At 35.6% G+C, this 22629-nt stretch overlaps 1 protein-coding gene across 9 annotated transcripts in view; it reads left to right on the top strand.

The window, feature by feature from the left end:
* GOLGA4 (golgin A4) overlaps positions 1-22629 on the top strand; it is a 118856-nt gene that overhangs the window by 70479 nt on the left and 25748 nt on the right. For all 9 annotated transcript variants that reach the window (XM_031663482.1, XM_031663484.1, XM_031663480.1 and 6 more), the window contains 9 exons: positions 2669-2800; positions 5323-5478; positions 7069-11303; positions 11887-12008; positions 12437-12567; positions 18305-18418; positions 20393-20413; positions 20919-20987; positions 22231-22306. In XM_031663482.1, the coding sequence (XP_031519342.1) occupies positions 2669-2800; positions 5323-5478; positions 7069-11303; positions 11887-12008; positions 12437-12567; positions 18305-18418; positions 20393-20413; positions 20919-20987; positions 22231-22306 (5056 nt within the window). The remainder of the gene's footprint in view (positions 1-2668; positions 2801-5322; positions 5479-7068; positions 11304-11886; positions 12009-12436; positions 12568-18304; positions 18419-20392; positions 20414-20918; positions 20988-22230; positions 22307-22629) is intronic.

Genomic DNA, 22629 nt, shown 5'->3' with positions numbered 1-22629 from the left:
AGGTTTCTGTGATTTTACTTATGAGTGCATAACAAGCATTGAGGGGGGCAAATTATATTTCTTTTCATTTTCTTCTTCCTGCTGAACTGTAGGTAATTTTCAAAGTAGAAATTATTTGTGGCCAATTATTGGATATATAAGGCTTTAACTATAACTGCCTGACTGTATTTTAAGTTTTAAAGTAGTCATATGATGTGATAAGTAATGTTACCATGGACTCCAACAACTTAAAAATAATGTATTATTTTGAAAGGTAATAATATAGACATATGGTATAAAAATCAGAGGATATAAAGTATATAGTGAAAAGATTCCCCTGTTTTCCCACAGAAAAGTGCTGTTTTCCTTTTTGAGTATATTTCCCATAGATAGCCTGTGCATATAATTTCTCTTTTCTCCTCTAATTTTTTTTCTTTTCCTTATAGATGGATTTATTAGGCTTCCTTTAAATGGTATCTGGATTTTTTTTTTTAACTTAAAAACCACATGGTTAATCCTGACATCATTTTTAAAAATTCAGTTTTTTCTTTTTTTAAACACAAAAGATAGCATGTTATATAGAATGTTCTATATTTTGCTTTTCCACTTAATAATCTTTCTAGGAGATTGTTTCTTAGCCATTGGTAGTTGATAATTCATAGTGATACCCCATTTATTTTAAAGGCTGCTCAAGATTTCATTGTATGAATGTCCTGTAATTTAATCAGTTTCCTATTGATAGATACTTAGATTGTTTTCTGTTTTTGCTATTGCAAATTATCACTTTTTTTTTTTTCTGAGACGGAGTCTTGCTCTGTCACCCAGACTGGGGTGCAATGGTGCAATCTCGATTCACTGCATCCTCTGCCACCCGGGTTCAAGTGATTCTCCTGCCTCAGCCTCCTGAGTAGCTGGGATTACAGGCGTGTGCCATCATGCCTAGCTAATTTTTGTATTTTTAATAGAGATGGGGTTTCACCACGTTGGCCAGGCTGGTCTCAAACTCCTGACCTCAGGTGATCCACTTGCCTCGGCCTCTCAAATTGTTGGGATTATAGGCATGAGCCACTGTGCCTGGCCTGTGAATATTCTTATCCATACTTGTTCACATTTGTATTTCTTTAGGGTAGATGACTACAAGTGGACTATTACTCAAGCAAAGACTATACGTATTTTTAATTGTTGCCTAGTTGCTATGAGGTCTGTGGAGGACAATTTATACCCTCACAAGCAATGTATTAGAATATGTTTCCCCCCTCATAAAGATGGCATTATCTAACTTTATCTTTCCAACTTTATACGTTAAAAAAATTATCATTCTAATATATATAATTCCTACCTGTATGATAAATGTATTTTTCCTATTTAAGTTATTTGCCCAAATCCTTGACTCACTTTTCTGTTGGGCTATTGGTCTTTTATTGATTTGTAGGAGCTCTTTGTTTATGAGAATTAGCCCTTTGGACATAGGTCCTTTTAGCCAAATAGTTTTCTCAGTTTGTTATTTGTTGACTTTACAACTTGTTTTTGTAGAATTTTTTTTTTCCTTGTAGTTGAATTTATAAGGCTTTTCTTTAAATGCTATCTGGATTTTTTTTTTTTTTTAACACATATTCAGTCCTGAGATCATTTTTTAAAATTTGATTTTTTCTTCTGGCACTTTCATGCTTTCATTTTTTTTTACTGTTAACATCTTTGATCCAACTGAAATTTATTTAGTGTAAGGAATGAGATAAGGATTCAACTTAAATTTTTCCTAGATGGCTACTAAATGGTCTCTAAATGATTTATTTAGTAATCCACATTTCTCCCTCCGATATGCCATATTATCTTCTTTTTTTGTTTGTTTTTTTTTTTGTAGAGACTGGGTCTCCCTATTTTGTCCAGGCCAGTCTTGAACTCCTGGGCTCAAGCTGTCCTCCTGCCTTGGCCTCCCAAAGTGCTGGGATTATAGGCATAAGCCACCATGCCCTGCCCATGTTATCTTTAATACACACTAAATTATTAAAGTATTAAATGTGAGGTTTTTTTTCCTTCATTTTCTGTGCTGTTCTATTGCTTTGTCTGACCATGTGCAGCTGTTTAATTTTATAATATGCTATTTGGTAGCTGCTTCTTATTACTCTTATTTCTTGGAATAGTGTTTGTTATTCTTCCATGTTTATTTTGTCCAGTGGGCTCCCCTATTCTGGTTTTTTTTTAATATATTAACTTTTTAGATTTATATAAGGAGATTTGACATTTTTATGAGATTGAGGTTTCCTATCCAAAAAAAAGAACAAGGCCTGTACCTTTTAATAAATAGTACAAGCCTGGAAAGCTGGGCATAATTTGATTGGTGCAGCCAGGGCACACCTTCACCAGTGTAGTGCCCTCTCTGAGAGCATCCTTATTCCTCAGCTGTGCTCCCCTATCCTGACTTGTAGGGAACATCCCTGCAAGATGTGGAAATGAAGTCTATTGCAGCAGCAGCAGCACTTGTCTTAAAATAAGAGGAAAACTACTGGTTATTCTTTTAACTATCATGGCTTTTATGACTTTGATCTGTGTAGGAAATGTGTTTTAGGAGGAATATGATTTTTTTCTTCTTAAAAAGTTATTAGTTTGAGTAAATTATAATAGTATTTAGTCGTGGAGTTACATATTTTATTCTGGGTGTCCTTATATTATCTATATGGCTCATTTTCAGAAATCCTCAGAAGAACAAATTGCTAAGCTACAGAAGCTTCATGAAAAGGAGCTGGCCAGAAAAGAGCAGGAACTGACCGAGAAGCTTCAGACCCGAGAAAGGGAATTTCAGGAGCAAATGAAAGTAGCTCTTGTAAGTGCCTATTTTTTTTTTTTCTGCTCTAGATATACTTCTCAGAGTTACAAAGTTATCATCCTCTCACCGTTGCATTCCAGTTAGAGGTCAGACTACTGGCAACCTTGACGTTTGGGTATAAAGAGAGGATAGGGAGTAGGCAAGCTGTCAGAGCTTATTAGCTTGGTATTATGTGAAAATTAAATTTACTGATCTAACACACTTTCTTTCTTTCTTTTTCTTTTTTTTTTGAGATGGAGTCTCACTCTATCGCCTAGGCTGGAGTGCAGTGGTGAGATCTCGGCTCACTGCAGCCTGCATAATCTCCATCTCCCCAGTTCAAGTGATTCCCCTGCCTCAGCCTCACAAGTAGCTGGGACTGCAGGTGCACACCACCAAGCTCAGCTAATTTTTATTTTTTTACTTTTAGTAGAGATGGGGTTTCACCATGTTGGCCAGGCTGGTCTTGAACTCCTGACCTCAAGTGATCCACCCACATTGGCCTCCCAAATTGTTGGGATTACAGGCGTGAGCCACTGTGCTTGGCCACACTTTCTTTTTAAAACATTTAAAAATTTTTAACAATTTCTTTCAATATTTATAGTTCTCTTTCATTGTCAATATTCAGTATAACTAACACACTTTCATTAAGCAGTTTGTTTGTCCGTCCCTCCCAGCTGGCAGTAGGCTATGATTAGGGACAAGAAAAGGAGAAGATAGATTAATTGAACTAGTGACTGCATAATTCAAGAAGAGAGTGCATAATTCAAGAACAGTGTCAAAAATCTCATCAGACTGAGTGTACCCAGAGCTCAAGTCTGAGAAAATTTTGGCTGAGTTGTATTTTACAGAAGAAGAAATAAAAATGGCCAAGTAATTTTTATTTTAAGTGGAATAATTTCAGTACTAATTTTCAGTCCATATGATGGCTTAAAAAATAGAGTTAAATTTAAAAACTTCCTGAACTAACAAAAACCAGAAAAGCAGATTGAGATTTTTGTTGAAAGATTTTTTAAAATAGCGTAATTTGAAAGTTTAAAACAAAAAATATTTTTCTGCACTTATGAAAGCCTTTTACATAAGTTGCCATAAAAAAGTGTTAGTGACAAAAATGTAATACGTTTTTGTATGAAGTTATTATCCATAAGATAATATGTGTAACTCAAAAATGCTTTCAGTGTAAAAGGATAATAAATAGTATTTCAGATTTTAATCTTCTTTCTTACGTATATTGTTGTTTTCACTCTTAGTTGCTTCTGGGGCCCCGAGAATTTCTAGCAGCAGTGATTCTTGAATTGAGTTAACAAGTTCTCTAACCTGCTTTGTGGGGGCACATGGATTTACAGTATGATTGGGTGTCTGTGGTCATGAAATTTACACATATATGGCCATATACTTGTTTTCTTTGTTGATCCAGAAAAGAATTAAAGCATTTTACAAGAATACTTAACTGTAACAGTACAACATAAATTAAAAATAGGGGCAAAAAATTAAGGAACAAAGTGGGAAATAAATAACACTAAAAATGCCTGTCACAAGGGCCTACTCTGAGTTTTCATGCTGGGGTAATTGACCTTTGGGGACACTGAGCCAGCCTTCATATACACATGTGTGGATACCTGTGCCTGCCCTTTTCTTAATTCAGTGGACTATTAAAATTTCCTCCTTTATGGGCATATAGAGATATATTTAAAATATAGTTTACATTAAATAATATATTTAAATGGATATTTTAAAATCAATGCTATGGAAACTAATGTTTTCTTATCAACCTACTCATAATATGGTACAAAATCTTTCCTTAATTAAAGTAGTGCACTTTACTTGAGTACAGTGAACTGAAAGTATTGCCGTTGGCAATATCTGCTCTAAGCAATAGGTATAGATAAGTACACTTGTCTTAATTGGAGTTCAGTTAAGAAATTAACATTTAATATGTTAATCGACCGTTAAAAATACTCTCTAAAGCTTCTCTTCTCAAAACACTAAACACTTTAAATTGAATATTGATACATGGTAAGGACAATCAGAGAAGCTTTTAAGTATTAGTAGGGTGGTAGAACCAATGTAGCTTTGTTTTATAGATATTGTCTTGATCTTACCCATATATTGACAAGTAATCTTCTGATTTCAATTTGATTTTCCATGTGGGGTCCCTTTCTGAATGACGTATTTCTCACAAACTGTATAAACTTAAATTAAATCTAGTTTCTAGACCTAGAGTAGAAATACCGAACTCTGGTGACCTTTCACATTCAGCAGTGTTTTGTAAAACATTTAAGTAGTGGAAAAATAGCAGACATAGTGGGGTTATTGGAACATAATTTTTCATATCAGTAATAATTGTGGCAATTACCCCACTGGAAAAGCCATAGTGCCTTGTTTGTATAGACTAGAGCATGGGAGGAGAGAGATGATGACATTACCTATCCAACAGGACTGGGTGCAGATCAAAAGAAATGAATGATTCCTGGGGAAGTACTTTGTGAATGCTGAAGATTTATATGCATTTAAGGTGGTATTAATTATTTTTGGCACAGGAAAAGAGTCAATCAGAATATTTGAAGATCAGCCAAGAAAAAGAACAGCAAGAATCTTTGGCCCTAGAAGAGTTAGAGTTGCAGAAAAAAGCAATCCTCACAGAAAGTGAAAATAAACTTCGGGACCTTCAGCAAGAAGCAGAGACTTACAGAACTGTAAGTTTTAATGATACTCAGATTCTGGAGTTGTGAAACTATTTGCATATGAAAATTTGTTATCTCTCTAGTCAGTAAAAAGTTTCAAAGATTACTGGATTAGATTTATGTATACGTGCCCTTCATTTTTAGATAGTGTGAGCTATGCATGGGAGTGGATTTGGCTTTGGGCTCTGTTTATTACATGGTGCTCCTGGTTCTGCCTTTAGCTAGCTGTATTTCTGTCAACCACTGAGTCTGCCACTTTTCACTGACCCTGCAGCATCTCCATTGCATGCTCATCCTTGATGTCTAGGAAGTGGGCTCATTTTGTAGGCAGTACTTGTTCTGGCACCTTCCTGCTTGTCCAGGTTTATCTTATGCCATGTCCTGAACGTAATCCAGTCTCTGCTTATATCACAGTTTAATTACACTAGTGTGTTGTTTTGCATTTGGTTTCCCCAGTTTTTCCATACTAAACATAGTCCTGTAATGAACATATTTGGATATATGTCTCAGAGTGTACATTTTAAAGACCCTGTCTGACCCGTTCCTTAGCAGTATTTGAAATGTACAACCTGTTTTGAAAACTGACGATGTTTAGACTTGTTAGCTTTTTTCCTCTGATTTAGATAGTAAAACAGCCATACTTCTTACTCATAGTTCTAAACCATCCTTAGTTTTTCCATTACTAACACTTACAAAAGGTTCCATGGTGGGTGAAATGGACACTTAGGAGGCCTAGATCTTCTACTTGTTAGCTTTTTAATTTAATTGTACTTTAATTTCATCACCTGTCTCATGAAGAGATTAGATTCAGTAATTCCTTAGGACCCTAGGACCTTTCCAGCTCTGACATTTTGTGGGTCTGCCTTACTTAACTCCTTCAGAGTCAAAATTACATTTTCATGAGATAATAATAATCTTTGTTAAAATTTGTGCAAGTTCCTTCTTTTTGAAAAAAGAAAGAACCTTCTAAATGATAGTTTTGAAGGTGGAAAAATCATACGTTCTTTTTCTTCTAAAATTATGAGAATAATAAAATAGTATGTAGGCTGGAACTATGAGTTGGGTTAAGCATATAATCTTTTCTTTTCTTTTCTTTTTTTTGTTGTTTTTTTTGTTTGTTTTTCAAGATAGTCTTGCTTTGTTGCCCAGGCTGGAGTGTAGTGGCACGATCTCGGCTCACTGCAGCCTCCGCCTCCTGGGTTCAAGGGATTCCCCAACCTCAGCCTCCTGAGTAGCTGGGACTACAGCCGCACGCTACCCCGCCTGGCTAATTTTTGTATTTTTTTGGTAGAGACGGGGCTTTACCATGTTGACCAGGCTGGGTCTCAAACTCCCGGCTTCAAGTGATCTACTCTCCTTGGCCTCCCAGAGTGCTGGGATTACAGGCGTGAGCCACCGTGCCTGGCCATAATCTTTTCTTTGTTATATGATTCCTTTAGTAATTGAGCACAGATTCTTTGTCCTTTCTAGTGTTTGGTATGATATATTAAGCTATTTATGTAAATTTTGATCTTCAGGTAGGTGGTAGACATCATGTCTGTGTATCATTGCTAATAGGTAAGTACGTACTTTAATAAAAATGCGTCTGTTTTTAATTAACAGAGAATTCTTGAATTGGAAAGTTCTTTGGAAAAAAGCTTACAAGAAAACAAAAATCAGTCAAAAGATTTGGCTGTTCATCTGGAAGCTGAAAAAAATAAGCACAATAAGGAGATTACAGTCATGGTTGAAAAACACAAGACAGAATTGGAAAGCCTTAAGCATCAGCAGGATGCCCTTTGGACTGAAAAACTCCAAGTCTTAAAGCAACAATATCAGACAGAAATGGAAAAACTTAGGGAAAGGTGTGAACAAGAAAAAGAAACATTGTTGAAAGACAAAGAGATTCTCTTCCAGGCCCACATAGAAGAAATGAATGAAAAGACTTTAGAAAAGCTTGACATGAAACAAACAGAACTAGAATCATTATCTTCTGAACTGTCAGAGGTATTAAAAGCCCGTCACAAGCTAGAAGAGGAACTTTCTGTTCTGAAAGATCAAACAGATAAAATGAAGCAGGAATTAGAGGCCAAGATGGATGAACAGAAAAATCATCACCAGCAGCAAGTTGACAGTATCATTAAAGAACACGAGGTATCTATCCAGAGGACTGAGAAGGCATTAAAAGATCAAATTAATCAACTTGAGCTTCTGTTGAAGGAAAAGGACAAGCATTTGAAAGAGCATCAGACTCATGTAGAAAATTTAGAGGCAGATATTAAAAGGTCTGAAGGGGAACTCCAGCAGGCATCTGCTAAGCTGGATGTTTTTCAGTCTTACCAGAGTGCCACACATGAGCAGACAAAAGCATATGAGGAACAGTTGGCCCAATTGCAGCAGAAGTTGTTGGATTTGGAAACAGAAAGAATTCTTCTTACCAAACAGGTAGCTGAAGTTGAAACACAAAAGAAAGATGTTTGTACTGAGTTAGATGCTCACAAAATCCAGGTGCAGGACTTAATGCAGCAACTTGAAAAACAGAATAATGAAATGGAGCAAAAGGTAAAATCTTTAACCCAAGTCTATGAGTCCAAACTTGAAGATAGTAACAGAGAACAGGAACAGACAAAACAAATCTTGGTGGAAAAGGAAAATACGATTTTACAAATGAGAGAAGGACAGAAGAAAGAAATTGAGATACTCACACAGAAATTGTCAGCCAAGGAGGACAGTATTCATATTTTGAATGAGGAATATGAAACCAAATTTAAAAACCAAGAAAAAAAGATGGAAAAAATTAAGCAGAAAGCAAAGGAGATGCAAGAAACGTTAAAGAAAAAATTACTGGATCAGGAAGCCAAACTTAAGAAAGAGCTTGAAAATACTGTTCTAGAACTTAGTCAGAAAGAAAAACAGTTTAATGCCAAAATGCTGGAAATGGCACAGGCTAACTCAGCTGGAATCAGTGATGCAGTGTCAAGACTGGAAACAAACCAAAAGGAACAAATAGAAAGTCTTATGGAGGTTCATCAGCGAGAACTCAATGATGTCATATCAATCTGGGAAAAGAAACTTAATCAGCAAGCTGAAGAACTTCAGGAAATACATGAAATCCAATTACAGGAAAAAGAACAAGAGGTAGCAGAACTGAAACAGAAGATCCTCCTATTTGGGTGTGAAAAAGAAGAGATGAACAAGGAAATAACATGGCTGAAGGAAGAAGGTGTTAAGCAGGATACAACATTAAATGAGTTACAGGAACAGTTAAAGCAGAAGTCTGCCCATGTGAATTCTCTTGCACAAGATGAAACTAAACTGAAAGCCCACCTTGAAAAGCTGGAGGTTGACTTGAATAATTCTCTGAAGGAAAATACTTTTCTTCAAGAGCAGCTAGTTGAACTGAAGATGCTGGCAGAAGAAGATAAGCGGAAAGTTTCTGAGTTGACTAGCAAGTTGAAAACCACAGATGAAGAATTCCAAAGTTTGAAATCTTCACATGAAAGCAGTAACAAAAGCCTAGAGGACAAGAGCTTGGAATTTAAAAAACTGTCTGAGGAACTAGCAATTCAGCTAGATATTTGCTGTAAGAAAACCGAAGCCTTATTAGAAGCTAAAACAAATGAGCTAATCAACATTAGTAGTAGTAAAACTAATGCCATTCTCTCTAGGATTTCTCATTGTCAGCACCATACAACTAAAGTTAAGGAGGCACTGTTAATTAAAACTTGCACAGTTTCTGAATTAGAAGCACAGCTTAGACAGTTGACAGAGGAACAGAATGCACTAAATATTTCTTTTCAACAGGCTACTCATCAGTTAGAAGAAAAAGAAAATCAAATTAAGAGCATGAAGGCTGATATTGAAAGTCTTGTAACAGAAAAGGAAGCCTTACAGAAGGAAGGAGGCAATCAGCAACAGGCTGCTTCTGAAAAGGAGTCTTGTATAACACAGTTGAAGAAAGAGTTGTCTGAAAACATCAATGCTGTCACATTGATGAAGGAAGAGCTTGAAGAAAAAAAAATTGAGATTGGCAGTCTTAGTAAACAACTAACTGATTTGAATGTTCAGCTTCAAAATAGTATCAGCCTATCCGAAAAAGAAGCAGCCATTTCATCACTAAGAAAGCAGTATGATGAAGAAAAACATGAATTGCTGGATCAGGTGCAAGATTTATCTTTAAAAGTTGATACTCTGAGTAAAGAGAAAATTTCTGCTCTTGAGCAGGTAGATCACTGGTCCAATAAATTCTCAGAATGGAAGAAGAAAGCGCAGTCAAGATTTACACAGCATCAAAACACTATTAAAGATTTGCAGATTCAGCTTGAGTTAAAATCAAAGGAAGCTCATGAAAAGGATGAGAAGGTAAATTTATTGAAGGAAGACCTTGATCAACAAAATAAAAGATTTGATTGTTTAAGGGGTGAAATGGAAGACAAGAAGAGCAAGATGGAGAAAAAGGAGTGTAATTTAGAAACAGAGTTAAAGACTCAAACAGCAAGAATTATGGAATTAGAGGACCATATTACCCAGAAAACGATTGAAATAGAGTCCTTAAATGAAGTTCTTAAAAATTACAATCAACAAAAGGATATTGAACACAAAGAATTGGTTCAGAAACTTCAACATTTTCAAGAGTTAGGAGAGGAAAAGGACAACAGGGTTAAAGAAGCTGAAGAAAAAATCTTAACCCTTGAAAACCAAGTTTATTCCATGAAAGCTGAACTTGAAACTAAAAAGAAAGAATTAGAACATGTGAATTTAAGTGTGAAAAGCAAAGAGGAGGAGTTAAAGGCATTGGAAGATAGGCTTGAGTCAGAAAGTGCTGCAAAATTAGCAGAGTTGAAGAAAAAAGCTGAACAAAAAATTGCTGCCATTAAGAAGCAGTTGTTATCTCAAATGGAAGAGAAAGAAGAGCAGTATAAAAAAGGTACAGAAAGCCATTTGAGTGAGTTAAATACAAAATTGCAGGAAAGAGAAAGGGAAGTTCACATCTTGGAAGAAAAACTTAAGTCAGTGGAAAGTTCACAATCAGAAACATTAATTGTACCCAGATCAGCAAAAAATGTGGCAGCATGTACTGAACAAGAAGAAGCAGATTCCCAAGGCTGTATGCAGAAGACACATGAAGAAAAAATCAGTGTTTTACAAAGAAATTTAACTGAAAAAGAAAAGCTATTGCCGAGGGTAGGGCAGGAAAAAGAAGAGACCATTTCTTCTCATTCTGAAATGCAGTGCAAATACCAGGAGCTCTTAATAAAGCTAGAAAATGCTGAGGCAAAGCAACATGAAGATCAAGTTATGATAGGTCATCTTCAAGAAGAACTTGAAGAAAAAAACAAGAAATATTCCTTGATAGTATCCCAGCATGTGGAAGAAGAAGGTAAAAATAACATACAGGCAAAGCAAAACTTGGAAAATGTGTTTGACGATGTCCAGAAAATCCTCCAGGAGAAGGAACTAACCTGTCAAATCTTGGAGCAAAAGATAAAAGAGCTGGATTCCTGCTTAGTAAGACAGAAAGAAGTACATAGAGTTGAAATGGAAGCGTTGACCTCAAAATATGAAAAATTACAGGCTTTACAACAGATGGATGGAAAAAATAAACCCACAGAATTTTTGGAAGAAAACACTGACGAAAAGTCCAAATCACATTTGGTCCAACCCAAATTGCTTAGTAACATGGAAGCCCAGCACAATGACCTGGAGTTTAAATTAGCAGGGGCAGAACGGGAGAAACAGAAACTGGGCAAGGAGGTTGTTAGACTGCAGAAAGACCTTCGAATGTTGAGAAAGGAACATCAGCAAGAATTGGAAATACTAAAGAAAGAATATGAACAAGAAAGGGAAGAGAAAATCAAGTAAGTTTTATATCAGCTTGAATATTTTTATGGCAATCCTTAATGAAGTCTCCTTTTTTGTGTGTGTGTGCCTAATACAGTTATTTCAAATTATTTGGGTAAGTTTCACCAGCCCAAAGTATTAAACATAAATCCAGTATGTTAAATATGAGGAGAAGTAAAAACAATTTAGGGCAAGTGACAGTGTTATTCCATGTCCATTTAGGGGAGAAAAACCTTTTCTTGTGTACAAGATTCTGGTTATTAGGGACATATCCAAGTAATTATTTTCTTTTCATTTCATTGTTTTTAGTATTAGCAGTATTATTATATAACATAGATGTGTTTTGAAAAAAAATTAAAATGGAAAACAAAAAATTCTGTGGTCCCTAGGACCACTCCCTTAGAGGTAATCATAGTTGATGTGTCCTTCCAGAAGCGTTTTCTGTACCTGGACACACAACACACACACACTCTCTCTCTCTCTCTCTCTCTCAAAAATGTTTTCTTACAGTGAACTCAATGCACTGTTTTGAAGACCAGGTAGTTCCTTGCAGCTTGTTCTTTGTGTGGCCACAGTTAACTGTAAAGTTTTGTTCCTCAGACAGGAGCAGGAAGATCTTGAACTGAAGCACAATTCCACATTAAAACAGCTGATGAGGGAGTTTAATACGCAGCTGGCACAAAAGGAGCAAGAGCTGGAAATGACCATAAAAGAAACTATCAGTAAGTAAAAGTTTAAGTTCCAGAAGGAACAATTATATCAGCGGAGGCTATAATTTAAGCTTATTGTTTTTGCACTTTGTGGTAAGTGCATTAAGTCATTAAACTGGAGAAGAAATAATCTTTGCCCAATAACATTTTCTATTGGGAACCTGCCCTGCCTGGCAATGACTTACCTTAAGGAGAGGGGGAGCAGGTAAAACAATCGGAAAATATTAGCTAAATAATTATCTTGTAAAGCCACTTTTGCTCAGGGAAAGGAAACGTTTGATCACTGTTGAGTTAGATGTCTCATTAAACATCTTACAATGCTTATATAAAATTAAATATCATCAAAATTAATTGGAATGAGAATTGTTACTGAAACTGAGATGTAAATATTAACTCTTGACTAATGTGTTTTCTTGCCTGTGTCCATTTTTATTTATTAGATAAGGCCCAGGAGGTGGAGGCTGAACTTTTAGAAAGCCATCAAGAAGAGACAAATCAGTTACTTAAAAAAATTGCCGAGAAAGATGATGATCTAAAACGAACAGCCAAAAGATATGAAGAAATCCTTGATGTTTGTACCTCATTTCTTCTCTCTCACTTTTGAAATTTAGCTGTGATAGATTTCGTGGTAGTGCCGAAGATTTCCTTTTCAAATGTGTTTTTTTGAACGAAAAGTGTTTTGTTTTTTTTTTTGACTCAGTATTATTCAAATTAGTACTGTTATATGCAGATTTATAAAGTTGAGTTGATTTCTGCCAGGATTGTAGTTTCCTGATGAGATTCTGCTAACCTGGCAGCACAGTCCGCTTGTTGCTAGTATTGAAGCAACAGTAGATACTAAAAGAAAGAATAGTTTCTTTCCCACCTGCCTCACAGAGTCTGACTGAACTGTGAGGGAACCAGACTAAAAATCAAGACCTTGTGCTTCAGTGAAGTCTAAGTAATGGGGTAGTGAGTGTATATTTAAATGTGGCTGCTTAACTTAGCTAGAATCTTTCTGGGAGGGCCAGTTAACTTTATCTCTACCCAGTATGTGGAGGTTGTATTGGTCTCAAGAGAAAAAAACTGGGAAAAAATGGAATTTGTAAGCCAAATCTTTTATATTTAATGGAAGGTTATTTCAAAGTACTTGCTCTATTTATGCCATGTTGCAATTCGTAGAATATGCCACTAATGCATTGCCATTAGCAAAATAAGATAAGCCCTGAAGATACACCATGAAGATGAATCATAAATGCTAGTTAGTACTTTGGACTCTAAGAAAACATTTTCGAATGTAACGCAATATAAATTGTTTTTGGTTGGCTTACAGATTCTGTAGTTACTCTAAGCCTTATTTCACTATATGCTGAGAATCTGTTGGTGATTAAGAATTTATAAATCAAAGAATCATGCCTTAACTGACTATGTCAGCAGAAGTCTGAGTCAGGAACAGATTCTAATAATTATTTTAAATGTAATTGAAATGGCTAAAATTCCAAGATATAACACATACCTATAAATGCCACCTTTTATAATTCTTGAGCTTTATATATCATTATGAAAAGATTTAAATAATTTCATGTTTTCTTATACTTCCATAGAGGATATATGTGCTAAGTTTAAAAAAACAGTATTATTTCTTGAATGCCTAGAGAATGTTGGAATTGGAAGATACAGTAAAGCTAGTTTAGTTCTACTTTTTTTTTCTTCTGTTTTTGTTTTTCAGAAGGAAAAGCCAGCTCAGTATAGTTAAGTAATTTCGCTAAAACTACGTAGTGAGTGGTAGAGCAGTGATTCTTCATTAGCTTTACACATTTTGTAAAAAAAAGACTTCTTCCTAACAAAGGAACTTAGAGAAGTCAGTTATATATCATGGATAATTAAGTCAGGGAGATTCATTTGCAGGGAGTAGATTGTGCCATAGCTCTAGAATTCCCTTTTGTGAGCTATTTCTCTGTCTTGGGATGTGTGGGGTAGCAGATGTAGACTTTTCTAGAGTCATGACAGACCTTTTAGGTAGAAGGTAAGGGAACAAAGAGACAGGTTACTGTATACCCTTTGACATGGTTCCTCCTTAAAAATCTGCTGTATTTTAGGGAAGTTAATGAAATTGTCCTTCAAACTTCAGGCTTAGAGTAGTAGAGCAAGTGGACAGGAAGTGGAGGGTGGGCAAGGGGTTGGCATGAACTCTTTTCCAAGTTCCTTCCTGTGCCTTGGACCAGCACTGCCTTTGGAAATATAATGCAAGCCAGCCAGGCACGGTGGCTCATGCCTGTAATTATAGCACTTTGGGAGGCTGAGGTGGGTGGATCACCTGAAGTTAGGAGTTCAAGACCAGCCTGGCCAACATGGTGAAACCCCATATAAAAAAAAAAAAAAAAGCAAGCCACAGATGTGAGCCGTATTGTAATTTGAAGTTTTCTAGTAGACACATTTAAGAAAAAAAGGAAACAGGTAAACTTAATTTTAATAATATCTGCTACCAATGCAATATAACCAAAATAGTATCATTTCAACATGTAGTCAATTTTAAAAATATATACATACATATAAATTCTTTGAAATTCACTGTGTTTTTACATTTCATCTCAATTTGGAATAGCAACATTTCAAGTTCTCACTGTCCACGGTTTTAGGGTAGCTAGTGGCTACCATATTGAACAGTATAGCCTTAGACTTTCAGCTGCCAGGACTTAGGACTGACTTTGTAATTAAATAGCCAGTCCCCATCCAGATATCCCCAGATATACCTTATCCTGAAGAAATTTTTTTAAAAATGCAAATACTACTAAAAAGGGCTATTAGCAGTTCTCAGCAAACACCATATTGCTTTGATTCAAAGACATAGTCTCTATGATTCTCTCATTTAGAAATTTCTGGGATTGGAATTTCGTATGGGATTTGTATGTATTATGTAGTAGTGTTTTTTACCCCTTAAAAGCTATTATCAGATTGGTGATTTGTCTCAGTGATGACGTTGTAGAATGCTGCATTTTTGTCACCTATTAAAATAATTCTGTGATTTGTTAATAGCAAGTTTGAACACAGGCACATTTTCATTTTTCTACTTTGAATGACATTCTTACCATTCCTCCATTTGAAGAAGCTGGAAACTTTTGACATCTTTAGTTCCCACTTCCTATGTCTCTAAACACCATACACATATATATTCATGTACCTATTTGGTCATTAAATCTGCTTCTCTCCCCAGCATAATTATCTGACATATAATGGGCTCACAGGATATGGTTTGAAACATCCTGAGAGTCATGTTGCCTGTTGCTCTCCTCTGAACTCTGCTGCTGCCACCACAGTCTGTGCTGCCATTTTTTCATCTGGCCCAATCTGTTGTATTAATGTCCTACCTAGTTCCCTTACTGCAGTTTTTTTTTCCCTAACATAGTCATCTCTGTCAGAGTTATTGTCTGTCTGGAAACAAAGGTGTGAATTTATTACTTCTCCTAAATATGTGCAGTGGTTTCCCATTGTCACAGTGATACCTCGTCCAGTTTGGTCTGTGTTCCAGCCAAACTGAACCATGGCTTGTTCTTCTCCAGATGTTTCCTTTGTACATGCTTTTCTGTGTGCCTAAAATCACATTCTCAGGCTTCATAAAATAATGCAGGCGTTACCATCTCTCTTTTGGCTAAAAAAAATGTTGGGGAGCAGGTGTGTGTGACTGGGCTCAGTGGCTTATACCTGTCATCCCAGCACTTTGGGAGACTGAGGCAGGAGGATTGCTTGAGCTTGGGAGGTCAAGGCTGCACTGAGCTGTGAACGTGCCTCTGCATTCCAGCCTGGGTGACAGAGTGAGACCCTGTCTCAAAAGAACAACAACCAAAAAAAATTAAAATTTTTAATTTTTATTTTTATTTAGAAAAAATTTTTGAATCAAATGTATTCACATGGCTTAAAAATTAAAATAATATTTAAAAGTATTCTTGGAGATGACATATATGTACAATGAAAATTGTACCCATTCCTCCTCTCTGTGTTCTGTGTCCTCTCCCTCTTCTCCCTCCACTGGCAACCATTAGTTTCTTATACTCCAGTGTTTCATTATGTAAACAAGCAAAAATGAAATATATTCTTATTTTTTTCCCCTTTCCTACTCAAAAGGTAGCTTCTTGAATATTCTTTTCTATATTGTTTTTTCACTTGTTCTTTTTTTTTTGAAACCTCTTAAATATAATTAATTGTATCTGTGTTCCTTGGTACTCATCTATATTTGTTACTTATGTGATTTTTGTCATATATACATATGTGTGTAGGAATGTATTAATAAATTTATCCTCTCCCTTAGATTATAAGCATCCCTCTAGAGAAGAGATTTTGTTCTTCTCTAGTCTTGAGAATCTGTCCTAGTGCCTGGCACATACTAGCACTTGATAAATTTGAAGGAGGTGACACATGGTGGAATTCATTTGGGAGGAGGGCATGGTGACTTACAAGTTGGAGACTCACAAGTAAGGGTGCGTAATCTCAATCTCAGAGCAGTCTCACTTGGAGACTATATTAGATACAAAAGGCTGCATTAGATACAAAATTGGTTTCTTTTTAACACTGACTGTATTTTAGTGATTTTGTTTTGGCATAATAACTAGTCTTCAAAGCATAACCTGTCATGTATATACATAAAGATTCAACATAGTTTTTCTTAGTGTTTTTACTTCAAAGCAATAATACACTTTTTTTTAATCTTAAAAGAAGACTAGAAGGCCTTTATAAAGGAAATTACATAACTGTTACTTCAATTAGAAATGACACATCAAAGATTCTTTTCTAATTATTGGGGGGATTGCTTTAAATTAGTATCCCACAGATGTCAAAGGAAATGTCAGACATAGCTAATTGTCATATTAGAAACTGAGCCTGACTAAACAAGTAGCTCTAGAGGTTATTCTTTCAAACAAGGCTAAACCACATTGACACAACCGTACAAGAAATGTCAACAAACCAAGACAGCAGTGACATATTTACAACAATTTTGGGTTGATGGTGTTTTAGAGGTGGAGGCCAAATTCATGTGTGCCTCAGTGGGAAGATATCTAAGATATCTGAGGATATCTAGTAGAGATCTCTGCTATACTTATGTTGAAAAAAGGGATTTGTTTTTGCAATTAAGTCTAAGAAAATTTCATGAAAAGTGGTATTTAAAATTAGATTTTCCAAATGTCCTATGATTCATTGCCTTATTTTGTGCCATAGGGCCTATGTTTGCATTTGTTTTTGAGAATGATGTTTCTGTTTTTGGCAAGTCAGGATCTGTTAAATCAGATACCTGTTTGTGATTGTTTTTCCTGTTAAGTCTCTTGCTCAGCAAACACTTGCCCTCATTACTCAAATAAGATCAATATTCCAATTCCAAATATTATTTTAGCACAAAGGTTATTGCAAGATTTATAAGAATAAAGAGAAGTCTGGGTTGCTCTGTACAATAAATCATGGCAATGACCAAGACAAATGAAGGAATGTAAGGATGGAAAACAGCCTTTTACCAGGGCAGTCAAAACAGAAGAGAGGACAGTTTGTATGCCAAATTTTATAAGTAGGAATATTGAATCAATAAGTCACGTATTCCTCTTTCTAATTCAGCCTTGTTTATTTTTTGCAGTTTGGGGCAAAGGAAGTCATTATGTTGCTTACCAGTACATTGGACAGTAACTAATTTTTTTTTCAAAAATAGATTTTAGTAGAACATTTTACCTCAGAGAACCACTGGTGGGGGTAGATATATAGGAGATGTGCAGGCTTGTCAAATTAGAACAAAGGACTATCTGTTGATTTACGCAGCCTAACTAAAGAGGGTGAGAAAACTGAAAACCCCGTAACTTCTGTGATCTGTAAATTGCCATCTGATTGGGTAGTGTTGTGTATAAAAATATCTACTACTTTATTTTAATGAATATTTTCTAGAAATCAAATTCCAATATAGAAAAGGCTGAAATCTTAAAACACAGGCTATGTATTGTAGTTCTGTCACAATTCTGTTATATACCTAATTGTTGCTTAAACCTGGGGACCCTAGTTTAAGGGGAAATAAACAGCTTGATGAGCTTTTTGGGATGAGAAGAGGGAGTGAGGTGAGAAAAATGATATCCTATGAATAATGAGCATTGGAAAGGGCTTGGAGTTTAAAGTGAGGCATGAAGGAAGGTGTTTAGAGCACAATAATGAATTAAAATAAAAACAGTAGTGTGTGTCTCAAAAACTTAAATGTTTATTTCCCTACAGAGAGAGTTTTCTCTACACCATGTTGCCTCTCCAGAGTGCTTTTTTGATGTGTTCATTTATTAACGCTTCTTTTTTTTTTTTTAATCCTAAAGGCTCGTGAAGAAGAAATGACCACAAAAGTAATGGACCTGCAGACTCAACTTGAGGAGCTGCAGAAGAAATATCAGCAAAAGCTAGAGCAGGAGGAGAACCCTGGCAATGATAATGTGAGAGAAGTTTGAGTTTGCTGCACATGTTTCTTGAAAACATTGTCATTTCTGTGATTTGACTAGCCTGCTAACATACATACATATTTATCTCATTTAATCCTAACAAAAACCCTTTGAGATTTTTACCTCTGTTTTATAGACAGATAAACTAATGTTCAAAGAGATTAACTAAAATGTTCAAGCTCACACAATAAATGTTGTGGTGAGGATTTAAACCAAATCTACCAGACGTCAAAGCCTAGGCATTTTGTTATACCAATGCTTCTCCATCTTTTCCATGGAAACAATAGTGGAGGAAAGTGAATCTTATAACCCTGGAGCATAGCTAAAAATAGTCCATCGTAAATGTAATACGTTTAGATTTTTGGGTTTTTGTGCTAAAAATTCACGTTAATTTTATATCCTACTCTGTAATATATCCTTAGTTGTAGTCACATAAAAATGGTGTTTTTAGTTGTATACTATTAAGAAAAACAATTTCTTTCTTTTTGGCCAATGGACCAGATGCAAATACAATGTGATGATTTGGGAAAATTGGACTGAATTCAAAGAGAACTGGTTTGCAAATCTAAGCTTTTTTTTTTTTTTTTTTTTTTTTAAAGAGTCCTAATCCTTAAGTAAAATCGTCATTATGAAAGGTAGACCATGTTTACTCCGTGCTTTCTTGTCCTGCTGTGCACCTCAGCAGCACACACCCACAGTTGGAGAAGGCTGCCACTGTACTTTTCTACTGTCTAAAATGTTCTCACTCATCCAGGATGGTCTTTTCATAGCACAGTCTTGCGGGTAATGGGAAAGTGGGTGGTCACTATGACTTTATCCTGGAGAGGATTTGTTACAGAATGTCAGTTACCAGATAACAATTTTTTACACAACCAATTACATGGATGACTTACCCACAGTGCAGAGAAAGGGCCTCTAAAAAGAGCTTTCCTTCTCTGTCACTTAGTAGGCATATGTCAAGTGTAAGCACTGAGCAAGCTGAGAGGACCATTTTCTGTTTCTTTAATAGCTAGGTTAGTTTTGTTTAAATTTTCTTTACTTTCTTTTTTTCTTTTTTTGCCGTTTAGTCATGTAGTCATGACTTGAGTATTCCAGATGCTATTATATATTGCTTCTTTTGAGAAAATACATGTTTTTAACTAACTTTTCCTTAGTATCAAAGTATTAATATTGGATATAGTAACATTTTAACTTGTGTCAGGATGCCATAGAATATTGAAACATTATGAGATATTAAGAAGGACTTCTGAGTCCTTTACCTTGTGTCATAAGAAAGGTAAGAAAATAGCCTTAATTTGTCAGGGCGTGGTAGCTCATGCCTGTAATCCCAGCACTTTGGGAGGCCGAGGTGGGCGGATCACCTGAAGTTGGGAGTTCGAGACCAGCCTGACCAACATGGAGAAATCCCATCTCTACTAAAATTACAAAAAAAAAAAAAAAATCAACTGGCCATGGTGGCACATGCCGGTGGTCCCAGCTACTTGGGAGGCTGAGGCAGGAGAATCACTTGAACCAGGGAGGTGGAGGTTGCAGTGAGCTGAGATCACGCCATTGCACTCCAGCCTGGGCAACAAGAGTGAAACTCTGTCAAGAAAGAAAGAGAGAGAGAGAGAGAGAGAAAGAGGGAGGGAAGGAGGGAGGGAGGAAGGAAGACTTAATTTTTATTTCTACTCTAAACATTTTTTTTTCTGTTTTATTCTTCATAAATTTGTTTCCTTCTGAAGCATCTTCTGGTGCTTCTAGATATCTTAAATTGCAATATGTATTTAGAGTATAATATTTTGTAAAACAAAACAGACCATTTGTTTAGAAGCACATATTTAAAGTTGCCTTACCTCAAGTCTGACCACTTCCTTGAGACTCTAAACCCTGACTTCTTATTTCCTTATATCTTTATAGCGCTTTGTTTTACTGTTTCTTATAGCTATTATTGTATACACTCATGTTCTTTCTTTTCCATTTTTTCAGGTAACAATTACGGAGCTACAGGTAAGACTAGTTCTTTTTTTTTTTTCTCTTTCTTCCTTTGAGCCAGAGTCTCGCTCTGTCACCCTGGCTGTTGCCCAGGCTGGAGTGCAGTGGTGCAGTCTCGGCTCACTGCAACCTCTGCCTCCTGGGTTCAAGTGATTCTCATGCCTTAGCCTCCCAAATAGCTGGAACTATAGGTGTGTGTCACCACGCCCGGCCAATTTTTTTTTAGTAGAGATGGGGTTTTGCCATGTTGGCCAGGCTGGTCTCGAACTCCTGAGCTCAGGCAATTACCCCCCTCGGCTTACCAAAGTGTTAGAATTACAGACGTGAGCCACCACACCCAACCAAGACTAGTTCTTCTTTGAATTTGTCTGAAAGTTGTGCATTTTAGGAGTATTCAGTGTTACAAGTTAAAACATAAAGAGACTATTTTAACAAGGAAAAATTTCCAAGCAGTACAGAAATGTGTCTGGGCAATAATGAAACCTCTGTGCATTTCAGATCTAACTTTTTGTTCTTTCAGACACAGCTAGCACAGAAGACGACTTTAATCAGTGATTCGAAATTGAAAGAGCAGGAGTTCAGAGAACAGGTACAGGCCTAATTGGTATCTTTTATTTTGAACTAAAGTTACGTTAGTATGTCCTTGGATCTCAGCTAATTTTTAAATAGTTGGCTTTGAAATTTTTCAGTCTTACACACAGGAAATTTTATGTCCACATCCAGAGGTACTAGAGGTTTTCTTTATAAATTCATGATCATATATATTTAAGCAAGAACATTTGTATCATGTTATTTTTAATGCCTAACTTTTTTTATAACAATTTGTATAATGTATAGTAATTTATGTTCTACAAAGAAGTTATTTTTTGCTTTTATCAGAGAGAAAATAGTCATCTATCTTTGGTACTTTTTCCAAGTGATTTAATTGTCCTAATTTAATTCGCCCATATATTATTGATGGACAATATATGTAAGTCAATTTAAATAGGACCATGTGGTACACCTTCAAGGATGCACAGTACACACATACCAGGATATGTGGTATATGATCTTTAGTAAAGTCTTTTTCCAAACTCTAGGAGAAATAGTGCCTCAAATCAGCAGACTGAGTTTGAAGGCTAAATCTCCTGGGATTTTCCCAGTTCTTTTAAAATTCATACAGACAAAAATCTTGATAATTGTTAGAACTGAGTGATGGATAGGTATATGAGCATTAATTGTGCTATACTTCCTTGGAATATGTTTGAAATTTTTCATAATATTTCTAAAAATTTCATAAAGATAGGTCCCAATGTGACTTTATTTTTTGTTTCACCAGTGATTTAACTTTTCCCATCTATTCTCAAGATTACTGCTTTAAAATTCTTTTAACATCAAATCTTGAAAACTGCCCTAGCATAACAATTTTTATATTAGTTATTTTTATTGTGCGAATATACACATTAAAAGTTACCATTTTAATCATTGTAAAGTACACATTTCATTGACATTTAGTTTATTTACAGTGTTGTGAAACCATCACTGTTACCCAGTTCCAGAATATTTCATCACCCCAAAGGGAAACTCCATACCCATTAAGCAGTCACTCCCCATTACCACCTCCCCATAACACCTAGCAACCACTAATCTGCTTTCTGTCTCTATGGATTTGCCTATTCTGGGTATTTCATATAAATGGAATAATACAATACCTGACCTTTTATGTTGGGCTTTTTTTTTTTTAAATTTTTTGAGATATAGTCTCGCTCTGTCGCCTGGGCTGGGGTGCAGTGGCATGATCTCATACAGTTTCCCTGTGAATCTTACATGGTCTGATTATTTGTTATTTTTAGATTCATAATTTAGAAGACCGTTTGAAGAAATATGAAAAGAATGTATATGCAACAACTGTGGGGACACCTTACAAAGGTAAGGATGATCTCGTATCATGTTATTCACCGTTATCTTTTATTGGTGGATTTGTGCATGATTTTTATTTTTGTCTTTGCTAATTTATATTTTTTCTCATTAAAAAATTTTTAATTTTTTTTTTCTTAATTGACAAATGCATATATGTATTGTGTGCAACATGATATTTTGAGTTATGTATTCATTGTGGAATGGTTAAACTAAGTGCATTACCTAACATATTACCTTTTTTTTGTGTGTGTGATGACAACACTTTAAAATCTACTCTTTTCACAATTTTCAAGAATACGGTATATTGGATGGGGAATAATACAGTACATTAA

Source organism: Papio anubis, chromosome 2 (assembly GCF_008728515.1).
Source record: "Papio anubis isolate 15944 chromosome 2, Panubis1.0, whole genome shotgun sequence".
Lineage (NCBI taxonomy): Eukaryota > Metazoa > Chordata > Mammalia > Primates > Cercopithecidae > Papio > Papio anubis.
The sequence above is the reverse complement of the archived record's forward strand: the minus strand, read 5'-3'. Positions and strand labels throughout refer to the sequence as shown.